General features: G+C 48.5%; 6 protein-coding genes across 6 annotated transcripts; 4 read left to right on the top strand and 2 right to left on the bottom strand.

Annotated features, from left to right (window-relative positions):
- Nucleotides 1–96: 96 nt before the first annotated feature.
- Nucleotides 97–1,240, top strand: LOC132797127 (probable 6-phosphogluconolactonase). The gene is made up of 3 exons (XM_060808649.1): nucleotides 97–362; nucleotides 499–986; nucleotides 1,064–1,240. Exons 1-3 carry the CDS (start codon nucleotides 221–223, stop codon nucleotides 1,187–1,189), a joined length of 756 nt encoding a protein of 251 aa, XP_060664632.1. The 5' UTR covers nucleotides 97–220; the 3' UTR covers nucleotides 1,190–1,240.
- Nucleotides 1,241–1,549: 309 nt separating this feature from the next.
- Nucleotides 1,550–5,044, top strand: LOC132797124 (zinc finger protein 768). The gene is made up of 4 exons (XM_060808645.1): nucleotides 1,550–2,722; nucleotides 2,787–3,777; nucleotides 3,845–4,446; nucleotides 4,515–5,044. Exons 1-4 carry the CDS (start codon nucleotides 1,693–1,695, stop codon nucleotides 4,595–4,597), a joined length of 2,706 nt encoding a protein of 901 aa, XP_060664628.1. The 5' UTR covers nucleotides 1,550–1,692; the 3' UTR covers nucleotides 4,598–5,044.
- A 314-nt stretch (nucleotides 5,045–5,358) lies between these two features.
- On the bottom strand, nucleotides 5,359–8,023 carry LOC132796993 (protein regulator of cytokinesis 1-like). The gene has a single exon (XM_060808392.1). The coding sequence runs from the start codon at nucleotides 7,917–7,919 to the stop codon at nucleotides 5,742–5,744; it is 2,178 nt and encodes a 725-aa protein (XP_060664375.1). The 5' UTR covers nucleotides 7,920–8,023; the 3' UTR covers nucleotides 5,359–5,741.
- Nucleotides 8,024–8,364: 341 nt separating this feature from the next.
- LOC132796994 (protein regulator of cytokinesis 1-like) lies at nucleotides 8,365–10,613 on the top strand. The gene has a single exon (XM_060808393.1). The coding sequence runs from the start codon at nucleotides 8,474–8,476 to the stop codon at nucleotides 10,466–10,468; it is 1,995 nt and encodes a 664-aa protein (XP_060664376.1). The 5' UTR covers nucleotides 8,365–8,473; the 3' UTR covers nucleotides 10,469–10,613.
- Nucleotides 10,614–11,127: 514 nt separating this feature from the next.
- Nucleotides 11,128–11,741, top strand: LOC132796995 (uncharacterized). The gene is made up of 2 exons (XM_060808394.1): nucleotides 11,128–11,463; nucleotides 11,532–11,741. Exons 1-2 carry the CDS (start codon nucleotides 11,224–11,226, stop codon nucleotides 11,631–11,633), a joined length of 342 nt encoding a protein of 113 aa, XP_060664377.1. The 5' UTR covers nucleotides 11,128–11,223; the 3' UTR covers nucleotides 11,634–11,741.
- Nucleotides 11,673–14,987, bottom strand: LOC132796992 (ATP-binding cassette sub-family F member 1). Its single transcript, XM_060808391.1, has 3 exons — nucleotides 14,690–14,987; nucleotides 13,496–14,612; nucleotides 11,673–13,399 (listed from the first exon to the last, which is right to left on the bottom strand). The coding sequence occupies exons 2-3, from the start codon at nucleotides 14,601–14,603 to the stop codon at nucleotides 11,781–11,783; spliced, it is 2,727 nt and encodes a 908-aa protein (XP_060664374.1). The 5' UTR covers nucleotides 14,604–14,612; nucleotides 14,690–14,987; the 3' UTR covers nucleotides 11,673–11,780.
- Between the last annotated feature and the right edge of the window lie 111 nt (nucleotides 14,988–15,098).

The raw sequence follows: 15,098 nt of genomic DNA, 5'->3' as shown, positions 1-15,098 counted from the left end.
ATGTGGTGAACTAAGTTTACACACGTTTTGGAAATATATCGTATTTTATGTTTTGCTTTTGTGTGGTCTGGTATATTTTAGTATATTTTCGAAATTTTGTTTTTGGTCACACGCCGAGACAGATATTAAATAAAACAGCTTTAAAAAAAGCTTTGTGTTTAGAAACGAAGTAACATAGCCGGCGATATCAGTTGTTGTTTTTATATTTGAAAGTCATAAAATGTCAGCATATCCGGACTGTGCATTCCATTTGAGAGTTGCCGAAACAGAGGATGAGCTGGTGCAGAATCTCAGTCAAGTGATCAAGGTATATGCAGAAACCGCATTCCACCGGAACGGAACATTTCGCCTTGGTGTTTCAGGTGAGGAGATTGCGAATTAATCTGCCGACGCGTGTTTGGCTTGTGTGTGTGAGTGAGGTGACCTTAGATCACGTCTTGCCATTGACAAAGTCGAGTATTAAGTGGTGAATTGTTTGTTTCTCCCTCTCGCTAACAGGTGGCTCTCTAGTGCAGCTGTTAACGCGCGCCCTTGTTGCCCTTCAGTTGGACACAAGCGCTTGGAAATTTTTCTTCTGTGATGAACGCTATGTGCCCCATGACCACAATGATTCCACATTTAATGCGTATAAGACACATATGCTGACCAAATTGCCCAGCATACTGGAAAGTCAATTTGTGAAAGCGAATACATCGTTGCCTCTGGACAAATGTGCTCAGGACTATGAGACGGAGTTGAAACGTATATTCGGCAGTGCGAGCCCTGAGTTTGATTTGCTGTTGCTGGGCATGGGACCGGATGGACACACGTGTTCTCTGTTCCCAGAACAACCGGAAAGTTTAGCGGAAAAGCAGCGTCTGGTCATTCCCATCAGTGATTCACCAAAACCGCCACCACAACGCATAACATTCACGCTACCACTGCTCAACAATGCCAGGCAATTGGTCTTTGTGGTCACGGGTGCCAGCAAATCGGCTGTTGTCAAGGTTAGTACACGGAGAGATCGTTTTGCAATGTAATATGTAAGAAATATAATGCTTGATTTTTGTTTTGTTATTTGCAGCGCGTGTTTGAGGAGCGCGATAAAGAGTTGCCTTCTTCATGGATAGAACCCGTCAATGGAGAGCTGACATTGATTGCGGACGCCGCTGCGGCTGCGTCATTAACGTCTAGACAAATCAAGTGCTGATTAGCAATAAATGTAAACAATAATGGTAGTGAATAAAGCACAATTTTCAAATGCGCGCCTTTCCCTATATGTATGTATGTATGTAGCAATTCTCCCACATTACACTGGCGTTGCCACTATATTATGTAAATGTAAAAAGCTGCAGACGGACAATAAAGGAAAATTTCCAGACAATACACAATTGAGAAATGCAGCTAAATTTTGAACCACGCAATTATTGCTCTTAATTCAATGTAGGTGCAAATAGAGAATTTTGTACTTAATCATTGTAGCTGTCGTTCAAATTTTCAAAAACACGCGCCCATCATGTGCAGCAGTGCAGTCCAGCTGCGTTGGCGCTGCCACTACGTCGCTACGCAACCAGCGTTGTCGGATCAGGGCAAAACTTCAGCTTCAAGTGAAAATGTAAGCGAAACACAGGAAACCAAGTAAAACAAAAAGAAAACAACATAATAAAGAAAAACAGATTGGAAAAACACGCCAGGCAGTCAGGCAATGGCAAAATGAGCAAATCACCCGCAATGCCAGACAACATGATGACTCAATACGGCGGCGACTTTGATGCAGAGCGCGTGTGTCGCGTTTGCCTGCGAGAAGTGGGCGACTTCTATTTCATCTACGATGAGGCGCCCGTGGAGCAGGGCGCCAACATTGCCCAGATCCTCAACGAGTGCACGCGATACACGTGCGAGCGTTACGACAAGTTGCCGCATCACATGTGTGACACCTGCATCAAGGCGGCCTGTCAAGCGTATCGCTTTAAGCGCGACGCCGAGAAATCGTATCGCTCCTTGGTCGCGATGCTGGGCAGGACGCCAGCATTGAAGCCAAACAGCAGCGAGGTCTGCACACAGACCGAACAGCTGGCCATGCTGCAGTGCGGCATGTGTAGCGAACAGTTCTTGAATGCGCTCGAGTTGCGTTTGCATCGCAAGCGACAGCATAAACAACAGCAACTGGAGCAGCTGCAGTGTCAGGTGTGTGCGGCACAGTTCCAGCAGTTCCGCCAGCTACGCACACATCTCATCGAGCAGCACAATCAGCCGTCCACATCGCCGCTGCTGCGACGCCGACCGCGTCTCGAGTGTGGCGACTGCAAGCGCGTCTTCAGTCGACGCGATCATCTGCAGCGCCACATGCGCACAGTGCACAAGGAACGCGATGGTGTCGACGAGATGGAGGGGGAGCAGTCAATGGACACTCCATGGCCGGCCATTGATGAGGCCACCATGCAGAGCGGCGATGAGCTGGAATCGGCCGCTGTGTTGCTCAACAACTGCGCCGCTGACGATGAGGAGGAGCAGGGTCAGAAGCGGGATCAACAGAGTGCGTATCAGAGTCACACGAATCCCATATCGAGCAACGAGGAGGCGGATGACGACGACGAACTTGAGGCGGAGGCCAAGCAAACGCTGTGGCTGCAAATCAAGCCAGAGCCGGAGCTGGAGCAACTGGATGCAGATGACAAGCGTCGCAAAAAGCCGCATAGCAAGCAGCAGAAAGAGGAGGAGCTGGAGGAGGCGCATGTAAAAGGTGAGCAGTAATTTAAGTGCAAAGTAAAGTCAGCTAATTGATGTGGTTGCTTTTGGTCGATCAGAGGAAGAGGAGCTACTGCCAATTAAGCAGGAGCGTCAGCGCATGGATAGCGTGCGACAGCTGGAGGAGGAGGAGGAGAACGTGGAGCTCTTCGAGGAAGCACTGCACAGCTCCGAAGAGGAGGAGGAGGAGGCGGATGACGAGGAAGAGGTAGAGGTAGAGGAGGAAGAGCAGGAAGAGGAAGAGGCCGATGAAAGCGACTTGGAGGAACTGGACGATGAGGAGAAGCCAACTGCAAGCGCGGAGACAAAAGTGCAAATTGTGCGCGAATATCTGCAGCAGGCAGGCACAGCAACTGGAACAGGAACAGGAACCCAATCGACAACTGGTGGAAAACAGCGACGTCGACGCCGCAACAAGCAAACAATCGATGCACAACCAAATCCCGAGAATCGCTGCGACATCTGTCAGCGCACGTTCTCACGCCACTGCCATCTGTTGCGCCACAAGCTGTCGCATCTGGAGAAGAAGCCGCACAGCTGTCCCCACTGCCCAAAAGCCTTTGCACGCAGCGATCATCTGAAGGCGCATGTCCAGAGTCTGCACGGCAGCAAGGAGCACAAGTGTGTGCTGTGCGAGGCGGCCTTCACACGCTCCGATGCGCTCGAGCGGCACAAGATGAGCAAGCACAATGGCGAGGGACTCGATGCGAGCAGCGAACTGAAGCTGCAGCTCAGCGAACACACCTGCGAATACTGCGCGAAGCGTTTCTCGAGCAAAACCTATTTGCGGAAGCACACGCTGCTCCACACCGAGTTCCTCTATGCGTGCAAGAGCTGCGACGAGACGTTCAAGGAGCGGCAACAGTTGCGGTGCCACGAGAAGACGCACACCGGCCAGCGGAACTTCCTCTGCTGCATCTGCGGCGACAGCTTTGCGCGCAACGATTATCTGCGCGTCCACATGCGACGCCACAACGGGGAGAAGCCCTACAAGTGTCGCTACTGCATCAAGGCGTTTCCGCGTGCCACCGATCTCAAGGTGCACGAACGGTGAGTGACCTGAGTCTCTTCTTGAGAACTGTCTCAAATCATTCTCTTTTCTTACCTTGCCTTGCAGCTACCACACTGGCACCAAACCCAATCTGTGCAACACGTGCGGCAAGAGTTTCCATCGCGCCTACAATCTGACCATACACATGCGCACACACACCGGCGAACGTCCGTACAAGTGCGATCAGTGCCCCAAGAGCTTCAGCCAGAGCAACGATCTCAAGGCGCACATCCGACGCCACACCGGCGAGCGGTATAAGTGTCCGCATTGCGATGCCTACTTCCTGCAATTGTATCACATGCGCAACCATTGCCTCAGTGCCCACAACAAGCACATCGAGACGAAGACGGGGCGCCTGCAACGCACCGGTCTGCTCGATGAGCCAACGCACTCGCATCTGACCACCGTTGTGATGCCGCCAGCGGCGCCGACGACGACCACAACAACTGCGGCGGCGGTGGCGGCAACGACAACGATGGCTGTGCCATTGCCTGCGGCGGCCACGCCCCTTGTGCACTCGCCTGTCGCTTACAATACATCGTCGCCGGTGGCAATAGTGCAGGATGGATTTGTGAGCACCGCCAGCAATGCGGCAGCGACAGCAACGACGACGTCGACGACGACGCCGACACCTTTTGGCGCCTTCAACATAACGCCAGTTGTGATGGGTAAAGTGCATGCACTCTCGCTCTCTTTCGTGTCCCCTACTATAGCAGCTATCTCTTTCCGTTTGCAGCGCATCTCATGTATAACCATGGCGGACAACACGACAGCCAGCTGAGCAATGCCAGCGGCAGCGAACGTGCAACGGGCAAATAGCCAACGATGCCATCGCAACGATTATCTATTACTTATTGTACAGTGGAAATCGCCTAAGCGGCGCAACCAACCAACAATCTATATATTCCCAGTCCGTCTGACGACTTCCTTGCTTATATTACAATTGGCCTGATCACATTAAGTGTATCTCTTTCAAATGAAAACTCTCCTCTGCAAGGATTTATTGGAATCTGCGGCATGCCGCAGTTAGCTTTACCAGTGAAAGAATTGCTCGAATTATTGTTAATATTATGCATTTCGTGGCATAAGTAATTATGTGTACTAACTAGCTCCTAACAGTATATATAATCTATAACGTTAAGAATTGTTTAATACTTTTGTATTTCTGCAAATTGATTATTAATGAAAACAACTGATATTTGTAATTAAAACTACGCTACAAAAACATTTTGTAATTACACATGAAAATACATATGAAAATGGTGCAATGAATTCCACATGTCTTTTTCTTACCTCATATTTAAATTCCAGCATTACAAGGAAAAGGAATCCAAGATTATTTTCAAAATATATATATATAATGATAGTCTTATCTAAATTCCATCAGCATGGTTTTTAATTAAAAACAAAGACGCATCCAATATGTGTTATATATATTACTTAAAATATACCACACATATTATAATAATAAACTGAATAAATAAGCACAGAATGATTTTATTTTGCAAATCAACTTTTTTGTTATACATATTAATTTCTTAACGTAAGTTAACAGATTAAATTCAAAGTGAGAAAACTTAAATGAAAGCAGCAACTTAATTGTCAAATCATACGATTTTAGTTTAAAGTAAAAATAATATAAAAAAAGTTTGTTTTCAATAAATCTCTCTTAAACTAGCTTAGTATTCATTGTGTCTTAACACAAATTGCTTAAACATATTATTATTTCTATAAGAGCTGATCGTGAATACTTATTTTAAAAGGGTAATGAACGCAACATTAGTGTTGGGATTAAATTGAAACTGTTGGGCAAGAAATATAATATGTGATTGATAAATGTAATATCAACAAATTTAATACAATAATACAACATCAATATCACAACAACATTTAAGTATTAAGCAAACAAAAAAATTCATTTAAATTAAGTGAATCTCAAATGAAATCAGCTCTCGTTCCCCTCTTACTTTGCTTGCCACATGCGGCTGAGTCGTGGCTCCGGGAGTTGCAACTGATGCTTCTCTGCCTCGATCTGCTTCTCTGGCTTTGTTGCCTCCGTCTTGGCCAGCTTCAGATTGCCCACCATCTGGTTGTGCTTGTTCTTGTTGGTGGCATTGTTGTTGCATCTCCTGGGCAGTTGCAGCTGCTTGCGGGCACGCAGCGCGTGTGGCAACTCGGAGGAGCGCATCGCAGGCGCAAACATCTTGTAATTGCCAATATCCTCATGACCACCTGTGGCCACATTGCTGCTCTCATCCGTTGTATAGTCATCATCATCAGCATCGTCGTTCTCTTTCTCGCTCTGAACTCTGGCTGGCAATTTACTGGCGGCAGCAGTTTTCTTGTGCTGTTTTGTGGCATGCCCCATGCTGCGCCTGCCCAATCCCGAGCTGCGTCGCATTGTCTGCTCCATCACGCGCACCTTCATCAGCGGCGACTTCGTCGTCTTCTGCTGGGCAGCCAATATACGCTGACTCGGCTTCCGCAATGCTGGCGACGCTCGATGATGCACCGTGTTCAACGCTCCCATCAGGCTCCGTTTTGCCGTAGGCGTCTCCTGCTTGCTGTTGGCATCCCCATTAGCCAGCTTGCGCTTGTGCAGATTACCAGTGGTCTTTGAGGCCGAATTCGTTATAGAAGCCAGCTTCCAGTTGGACGGAGTTTTACGCAACGATTGCGTGGATGCCGACAAGGCGGACATGTTCTTGTGGCCGAGGGGAGTGCGAGAAGCAACAGCCCCTGGAGTTGGAGGAGGTAACATCTTAGTGCTGGTCACCTGTTGCTTGCGGGCCGAGCTCTGCTGCTCCTTAGCCTGGCGCAGACGCACCCACTCGTTGGCCATGTGCTCCAGTATGTTCTCGCCATGGACGAGGAATGGAGAGCGAGTTCGCAACTCGTACGCTTGCACCAGCTCGCTAATCTGCTGCTCAATCTTTGGCAGCTTGCTGCTAATTGCCTTCCGCTCGCGCTCCTCCTTCAGCAGCTGACCACCTCGATTGTTGAACCGATTCGGCTCATTTGCCTTGGCCTCCAAGGCCACCATGCGTGTCCAAATCTCTGCGCGACTCGCGAACAACTCAAATATCTCCTTGTTGTCATTATAGAAGCTCTTCAGATCATCCAGCTCCAACTCGTGCAACTCCAAAAGATCCTCATTGTAATAATCGTTGTAGTAGTTCGAGAAGCGCTTCCTTTCCTGCTCCGATTTGAGGGTCAAGTCCCACCATTTGCTGATCTCTAAGCGCAGCTGCTCAATGAACGTCTTCAGGTTCTGGCGACGCAGCTTCTGACACCGCTGCAGCTCTGCACTGAGCACATCATACGTAATCTGCGAATACTTAGTCGCCTTGCGCACTCGCTGCATCGTCACCTCATCCGTCTCCTGCAGACGTTCCCAGAGTACCTCAACCTTCTCGCGCATATCGTCGATGCGCTCGTGCAACTCCACCACCTGGGCCGCCATCTCGGCCCGCATGATGCGCAGCTCCTCTAGCATCTTCGGAGTCAGGCATTGATTCGCCTGACTCAACAGACGCTCATCTGCAGCAGTCAGTGGCAACAGCTGCAGCACCTTCATGTCCGCCTTGATCTCACTGCGCAACTTAAACAGCTCCTCCATGCGACGCGTCCTCTCCGCCCTCAACCGTTCCAAATGTTCTTTAAATGCGCACATTTCCTGTGGCTTTGGCAACGGATCTGCAAGCAAAGGCAGAGGTTGTTCCCCCAGCTCCTCGCACAGTTCCTCCTGCTGCAACAGCAGTTCACAGATCTCGTTGCGACGTGCTTGTAGTTCCTCTCGCAGATGCTCAATGCTCTTGTCCAGCTTCTGCTCCCACACTATTAGCGGCATATCCTCCGGCTTTTCTCCAATGTCCACGTTCCTGTGCATTAGACGATTGATCTCAGATGACTCTACTTTGAGTGCATCAATGGCGTCGAGTATGCACTTCTCCTTCTCGTCTGATTCTGTCAATAAGTCCATATAAAAGTTACGCACGCGCTCCTCTAACTTCAATATCAACTCTTGGCAATATTCCTCGTCAAACATTTGCGACCACTTTTTGTTTAAAAGATCAACATCCTTGCTGGTGGCTGCGAGTATTGCTGCCTTCACTTGCAACATTGCCTCGTCCATTTTCATGAATTTATTTAAAACTTTTTCTTATTTTATGTATTTATTTTGATTTTTAGTTGAAAATTGTGCTCACAAAAAAAGGGACGCTATTTTCAATCGAACATTTCGGTAAATTTGAAACAGCGTGCAGCGTTGCCACACTTTGAGCCTGGCTGTAGCTGTTAAGTGTGGCCTGTCACACTTCGCAATGGTCCTCAATGTTAAGTGTGGAGCCAACTTTTTCCTAACAGAAACGGTTAGCTGAATAGTTTTCGTCGCGGCAATATGACATTAAAAGTATTAAAGTGCATTAAAACCCATTTAAACTGTTAATAGAATTTATGTTAGGAATCGGAATGTAACTAATGGTCGCGTCTGCTATGTGTTCTTATATACGGTACTGCAAAACTTGCTCCTCTGCACACAGCACACGTTCCTCTTAAGCAAGTTGGCAGCACTGCGCCATGTTTAAAATTTACCGAAATGTTCAAGTGAAGGAAAACGGCGTCACTTTGCGCATTCTCAATTAAAAATCAGAATAAACAAATAAAATAAGAATAAAGTGAAAATAAGTGGCATCGATGAACGAGGAAATGTTGCAAGTGAAGGCAGCAATACTCGCAGCCACCAGCAAGGATGTTGATCTTTTAAACAAAAAGTGGTTGCAAATGTTTGACGCTGAATATTACCAAAAGTTGATATGGAAGTTAGAGGAGCGCGTGCGTAACTTTTATATGGACTTATTGACAGAATCAGACGAGAAGGAGAAGTGCATACTCGACGCCATTGATGCACTCAAAGTAGAGGCATCTGAGATCAATCGTCTAATGCACAGGAACGTGGACATTGGAGAAAAGCCGGAGGATATGCCGCTAATAGTGTGGGAGCAGAAGCTGGACAAGAGCATTGAGCATCTGCGAGAGGAACTACAAGCACGTCGCAACGAGATCTGTGAACTGCTGTTGCAGCAGGAGGAACTGTGCGAGGAGCTGGGGGAACAACCTCTGCCTTTGCTTGCAGATCCGTTGCCAAAGCCACAGGAAATGTGCGCATTTAAAGAACATTTGGAACGGTTGAGGGCGGAGAGGACGCGTCGCATGGAGGAGCTGTTTAAGTTGCGCAGTGAGATCAAGGCGGACATGAAGGTGCTGCAGCTGTTGCCACTGACTGCTGCAGATGAGCGTCTGTTGAGTCAGGCGAATCAATGCCTGACTCCGAAGATGCTAGAGGAGCTGCGCATCATGCGGGCCGAGATGGCGGCCCAGGTGGTGGAGTTGCACGAGCGCATCGACGATATGCGCGAGAAGGTTGAGGTACTCTGGGAACGTCTGCAGGAGACGGATGAGGTGACGATGCAGCGAGTGCGCAAGGCGACTAAGTATTCGCAGATTACGTATGATGTGCTCAGTGCAGAGCTGCAGCGGTGTCAGAAGCTGCGTCGCCAGAACCTGAAGACGTTCATTGAGCAGCTGCGCTTAGAGATCAGCAAATGGTGGGACTTGACCCTCAAATCGGAGCAGGAAAGGAAGCGCTTCTCGAACTACTACAACGATTATTACAATGAGGATCTTTTGGAGTTGCACGAGTTGGAGCTGGATGATCTGAAGAGCTTCTATAATGACAACAAGGAGATATTTGAGTTGTTCGCGAGTCGCGCAGAGATTTGGACACGCATGGTGGCCTTGGAGGCCAAGGCAAATGAGCCGAATCGGTTCAACAATCGAGGTGGTCAGCTGCTGAAGGAGGAGCGCGAGCGGAAGGCAATTAGCAGCAAGCTGCCAAAGATTGAGCAGCAGATTAGCGAGCTGGTGCAAGCGTACGAGTTGCGAACTCGCTCTCCATTCCTCGTCCATGGCGAGAACATACTGGAGCACATGGCCAACGAGTGGGTGCGTCTGCGCCAGGCTAAGGAGCAGCAGAGCTCGGCCCGCAAGCAACAGGTGACCAGCACTAAGATGTTACCTCCTCCAAATTCAGGGGCTGTTCCTCCTCGCACTCCCCTCGGCCACAAGAACATGTCCGCCTTGTCGGCATCCACGCAATCGTTGCGTAATACTCCGTCCAATTGGAAGCTGGCTTCCATATCGAATTCGGCCTCAAAGACCACTGGCAATTTACACAAGCGCAAGCTGCCCAATGGGGATGCCAACAGTAAGCAGGAGACGCCGCATGCTAAGCGCAACCTACTGAAGGCATTGACCCCGATGAAGAAAGCAGCTGTGCATCACAAGTCGAATCAGCATCTGGTGACGGCGCCATCACCACGTCAACAGCAACAGCTGCAAACGACTCAAAAAGCAGGCAAATCGCCGATGAAGAAGGTGCGGGTGCTGAAGGATACGATGCGACGCAGCTCGGGGATGGGCAGAAGGAGTGTGGGGCATGCTACAAAGAAGACGCGCAACAAGGCGACGATACCTGAGATTAGGATAAGGGCACCATCGGGGGATGAGAACGATGGCTTCGAGACGGATGAGAATGACACGTATGATTCGTTTGAAAAGTCCATTGAGCCGGCGGCACGTTCTTCCATGATGCCACAAAAGATGATTACTTCGACGTTTTTGAAACATTGAATGCTGTGAGAGCTGTTGCGCTTATAGAGATGCTTTTATTTTTTACTGAAATTACTTAATTGTGTGCTTTATTAAGAGTATTATTTTGCTGTTGTGTAACTTAAATGAATACAAATACATGTCACATATTTTTTTATTATGATTTAAACAACAAACGTTTGGTTTGAAATTTAATGTTTGTAACTGCCGTCATTAGAGGATATAATCGAAAAAATCGATAATCGATAAAAGTCAACTGCGCTGCATTATTATTATTATATGGCCATGACGACCCTCTTATCGCGTCTCTGTCCTGAGCGCGCCTTCGCCAGTTGGTAACACCGCTGCGTTGTAGTGCTGCTATAATTGGATATACTTTTATTTCTTTTTTTATAAGCACAAATTTATTACGTTCTTAAAGTAATTTGAGAACAGCAGAGTACATTTATTATTGTATACATACATATTATATATAACTGCATTTGTAACTCTCACGTTGAACAATAAAAGTACAATAGCATTATATTGTTGGCCTGCAATTTAAATGCTGTTATAATCGCGCGCCATTTTGCGCATATGGATGGATAACATAGCTCTGCCAACTCCTGCGAATATAACATAACCGATAACGAAAGCCGCAACAATTTTGGGTGTCATAGCAGTCAGCTACCAGTTGTGTGATTGTACTGTTTACGCGCTTTTTTTCCTATTATTGAGAAGTTTGTGTTGATTGCAGTCGCCGCAGCAGCATATTTATTTGCAACAAATTAGTTACAATGAATACACCATTTGAATCACGAACACTCGTTAATGGCGGTCTGCTTAAGCAGTTTACGGGCCAGTCGGTGAGCATAATGGTGCGTGTGGAAAGCGTGGCGGGCACAAATTTGATGGCGTGCAGCACCGATAATCACAAGTTGCGCATTAGTTTGCCGAGCGAATTGAGTGCGGCACAAGGCGCCTGGGTGGAGGTAATTGGTGTCTCCAGCAGCGGTGACACCATACGCGCCAAGGAGGTAAGGCTGCTACTGTTCTCTCCGTCACCCGAAATGGAATAATAAAGCTTCGTCAATGTTTGTTGCAGGTTATTGAATTTGGCGGCGAGAATATCGATTTCGATGTGGACAGCTACAATGCGATGACGCAGCTGCTCAACAATGTGAAGCTCTTCTATCGCTATGGCTAAGCAACAAAACTAGGCTAGATATTACTATAAACACACTGGTTGCTCTTTTCATCTTTTGTATTTCCCATGTATAAACAAGAATAAATGTATCATTCAATAATAGCAAAACGGTGGCTAACTAATATGTAAAGCATAATGAATCTCTGGCTACTGCAGCACAGCGGCATTGGCCACCACACTGGGATTGTTGACCACCTCGCCGAGCGAGTCGAGCACCTCCTTGCGATAGTCATCGAACTCGCCATCGATCTCGTTGATGGTCTGATCCTCAATCACATACAATGTGCAGCCGGTTTCACGTATCAAACGCTCGTCGTGGGACACAATGATGACGCCGCCCTCATACTCATTGATCGCCTCGGCGAGTGCATCAATTGACTCAATATCCAGATTATTCGTCGGCTCATCCAATATCAAAACATCGGGTGCACTCAAGCACAGCTCGGCAAGCGCCACACGCGCTTTTTGGCCACCGGATAGATCCTTCATCTTGATGGTGTGCGCATGACTGACAAGACCAAACGAGCCCAACGCCTTGCGCGCTTTCTCGTGCGGCAAATTGAACAAACGCTGCAGATACTCAGCCGCCGATTCCTCTGCTGTCAGATGCTCGCCCGAATGCTGATCGAATCGTCCCACATGCAAGCGATGATTCTTGCGCTGCTCACCCTGTTGGGGCTCCAGTTCGCCAAGCAGCAGCTTGAGGAACGTCGACTTGCCCACGCCATTGGGACCCACGATGGCCACACGACTGGTCAGATCAATGCCAAAGTCCGCTTTGATGAACAACGGTTTCTGGCCATCGAAGGCGAACGTGATGTTGTGCACACCCAGAATTGGGGGCTGCAGCTGCGATGGCTCCGGGAAACGGAACTTCACAATATACTCTTTGGGGCGGGCCAACAATTCCTGTGGTCCCTCGTCCTCGTCCTGCTTCTGTTGCTTCGACTTGTTCTTCTCCTGTTTGCGTGTGAGCGACTCCTTTTGCTTCTTCTCCGCCGCCTTCTTCGACTGGCCGTGGGCCTTAAGTTCGCGCAGACGCTTCTCCTGCTTCTCATATTCCTTAATCATCTCGCGACGCTTCTGCACAAACATCTTCTTGAACATGGAGTAGTTGCCCTTGTAGTATTGCAGTTTCTTCTGGTCCAAATGGATGATCTCGTTGCACACATTGTCGAGGAAACTCTGGTCGTGAGACACGATGAGCAACGTTTTCTTCCAGCCCTGCAAATAATTGTCCAGCCAAATGACCGCATTCAAATCCAAGTGATTTGTCGGCTCGTCGAGCATCAGCAGCGTCGGCTCCAAGTAGAGAGCACGGGCCAAAGAGACACGCATACGCCAGCCACCGGAGAACTTGTTCGTGGGACGATCCTGCATCTCTTTGCTGAACCCAAGACCGGCTAAGATGCGGCGAGCACGCGCCTCTGCCGAATACGCACCGATGGCTTTTAGTTCGGCAAAGGTGTCGTTGAGTTCCTCTTGCACCGTCAGATCGCCGCCAGCGAATTGTTTCTCCAGCTCTTCGCTCTTTTTGAGCAACTCGGTGCGTTTAACATCTGCATCCAAGATGGTATCGATGGCCGTCTTGTCGGTGGCTACCACTTCCTGTTCACACAGCAGCACATCGATGTTGGGCGGTATGGCGAAGGCACGTGTGGCAATGTGGCGCAACAGCGTCGTTTTGCCGTGTCCATTGGGGCCAACAAGGCCATAGCGACGTCCATGCGCGATCAGCAGATTGGCATTCACGAACAGATCGTTGCCTGGCGGAGGAGACGACAGAATTAGAATAGGGAACATGGTAGTAAATCAATTGCTATGGTTACAAATCGATAGAGATTCATTTGTATGTCACTTACCCTTGGCAGATATGGTGAAATTCTCGATCTTAATGTCCACCGCATGCTCCAGAGCAGCCTGTTGTCCGGCACTCTTTTGCACCTGCGACATGGTGAAATTGCTATCGAGATCCGAGTGACCAGCGCCGCCTTTTTTGGTCATCAGATCCATTTGACGCTCGTATTCGAGTTGTTTCTTTTGCTTCTTCTTCTCCTTGTGCGTCAACTTCTTTTCCTTGGCTTCGACAGATTCCTCCGACTTGGGCTCCGGCTCCTGTTCCTCCTCCGCTTCCGGCTCGTCCTTAAGCTGCAGCTCTTCCAACTGCTCCTCCAACTTTGGCTCTGGTTTCGCTTCCACTGGCTGCTCCTCTTGCGCCGATGTCGGTTCCTCTTCCGCTTCCACCTCTGCTTCCTCTGGTTCCTCGTTGTCGCTCAACTCGTATTTGTTCTTCTGCTGCTTCTGTTGCTTCTGCTTGGATTTCTTTGCTGCCGGCTTGGGCTGCTCCTCTTCCTCTTCCTCCTCCTCTGCTGCATCGTCTTCCTCTTCGTCGTCGCTTAAGGCAAACTTATTCTTCTGTTGCTGCTGCTTCTTTTTGGACTTTTTCGATGCCGGCTTGGCAACCACCGGCTCATCCAGCTCCTCATCATCGTCCAGCTGTTTGTTGTTGTCGTCATCATCATCATCACTGAAACCTTCGTCCTGCTTCTTCTTATTGTTCTTTTTACTCTTCTTGCCCTGCTGCTGCTGTTTCTTGGGCACACTCTTTGGCGTCTCCTCTTCATCGGATTCATCGGCCACGGGTTTCTTTTGCTGTTGCTGCTCTTCGTCATCGCTCCAATCATCATTGTTGCGCTTGCCTTTCTTGTTACCCTTTTTATTGGCAGCCGCCTTCTTTGGCTTCGCTTTGCCGTCGAAGTCATCGGCCACTTTGCTGCTGGTCAAAGATTCATTGTCGCTGGAGTCGTTGTTGCCACCGCCACGCTTTCCCTTTTTGCCTTGCTGCTGCTTCTTGGACGCCGTTGCTTGCTGCTGCTTCTTCTTGTCGCTGACATTCACTTTCTCCGCATCCAATTGCAGTTCGTCGTCGTCATCAAAGCGTTCCTTCTTTTTGCCTTTCGCTTTCGACATTGTTGGAGTCTGATTGGAATCGAATTAGGGTATCGCACAATTAGTCTGACAAGAATATAATAAATTTCTTGTTGTACACAAATTACTTTAATTTAGTGCAGTATGTTGATGTTGAATGACGACGATAATGTCGCTGCTGCTGGCTGCGACGGCGGCTTTCACGTGCACAGCTGGCAAATGTGCCAAAATGTGGAGCTGGCCGACCAAGAAGAAGAAGCACAGCGTGCGAGCGCAAGCACACGATGATCGCCTCAGTATGTGTGTGTCCGTGTATGTGCGTATCGTGCATGCATGCGTGCCCCTGTGTGTGTGTGTGTGCACTCAAAATACTATTATCGGAATTGTGATGTCATCATTGGTTCTGAACTAGTTCACAACAGCTGCTTGCAACGAATCAATATCGCCTGAACACGTTTTCACCTGACTCAATTTCTCTACTTCAACTATTGCTTGACAGCTCACGCAAACGTACATATTGTTTATTCTCATTTTTTA

This window comes from Drosophila nasuta, chromosome X (assembly GCF_023558535.2).
Source record: "Drosophila nasuta strain 15112-1781.00 chromosome X, ASM2355853v1, whole genome shotgun sequence".
Taxonomy (NCBI): domain Eukaryota; kingdom Metazoa; phylum Arthropoda; class Insecta; order Diptera; family Drosophilidae; genus Drosophila; species Drosophila nasuta.
Note: the sequence above shows the minus strand (reverse complement) of the source record. Positions and strands in the feature narration are given on the sequence as shown.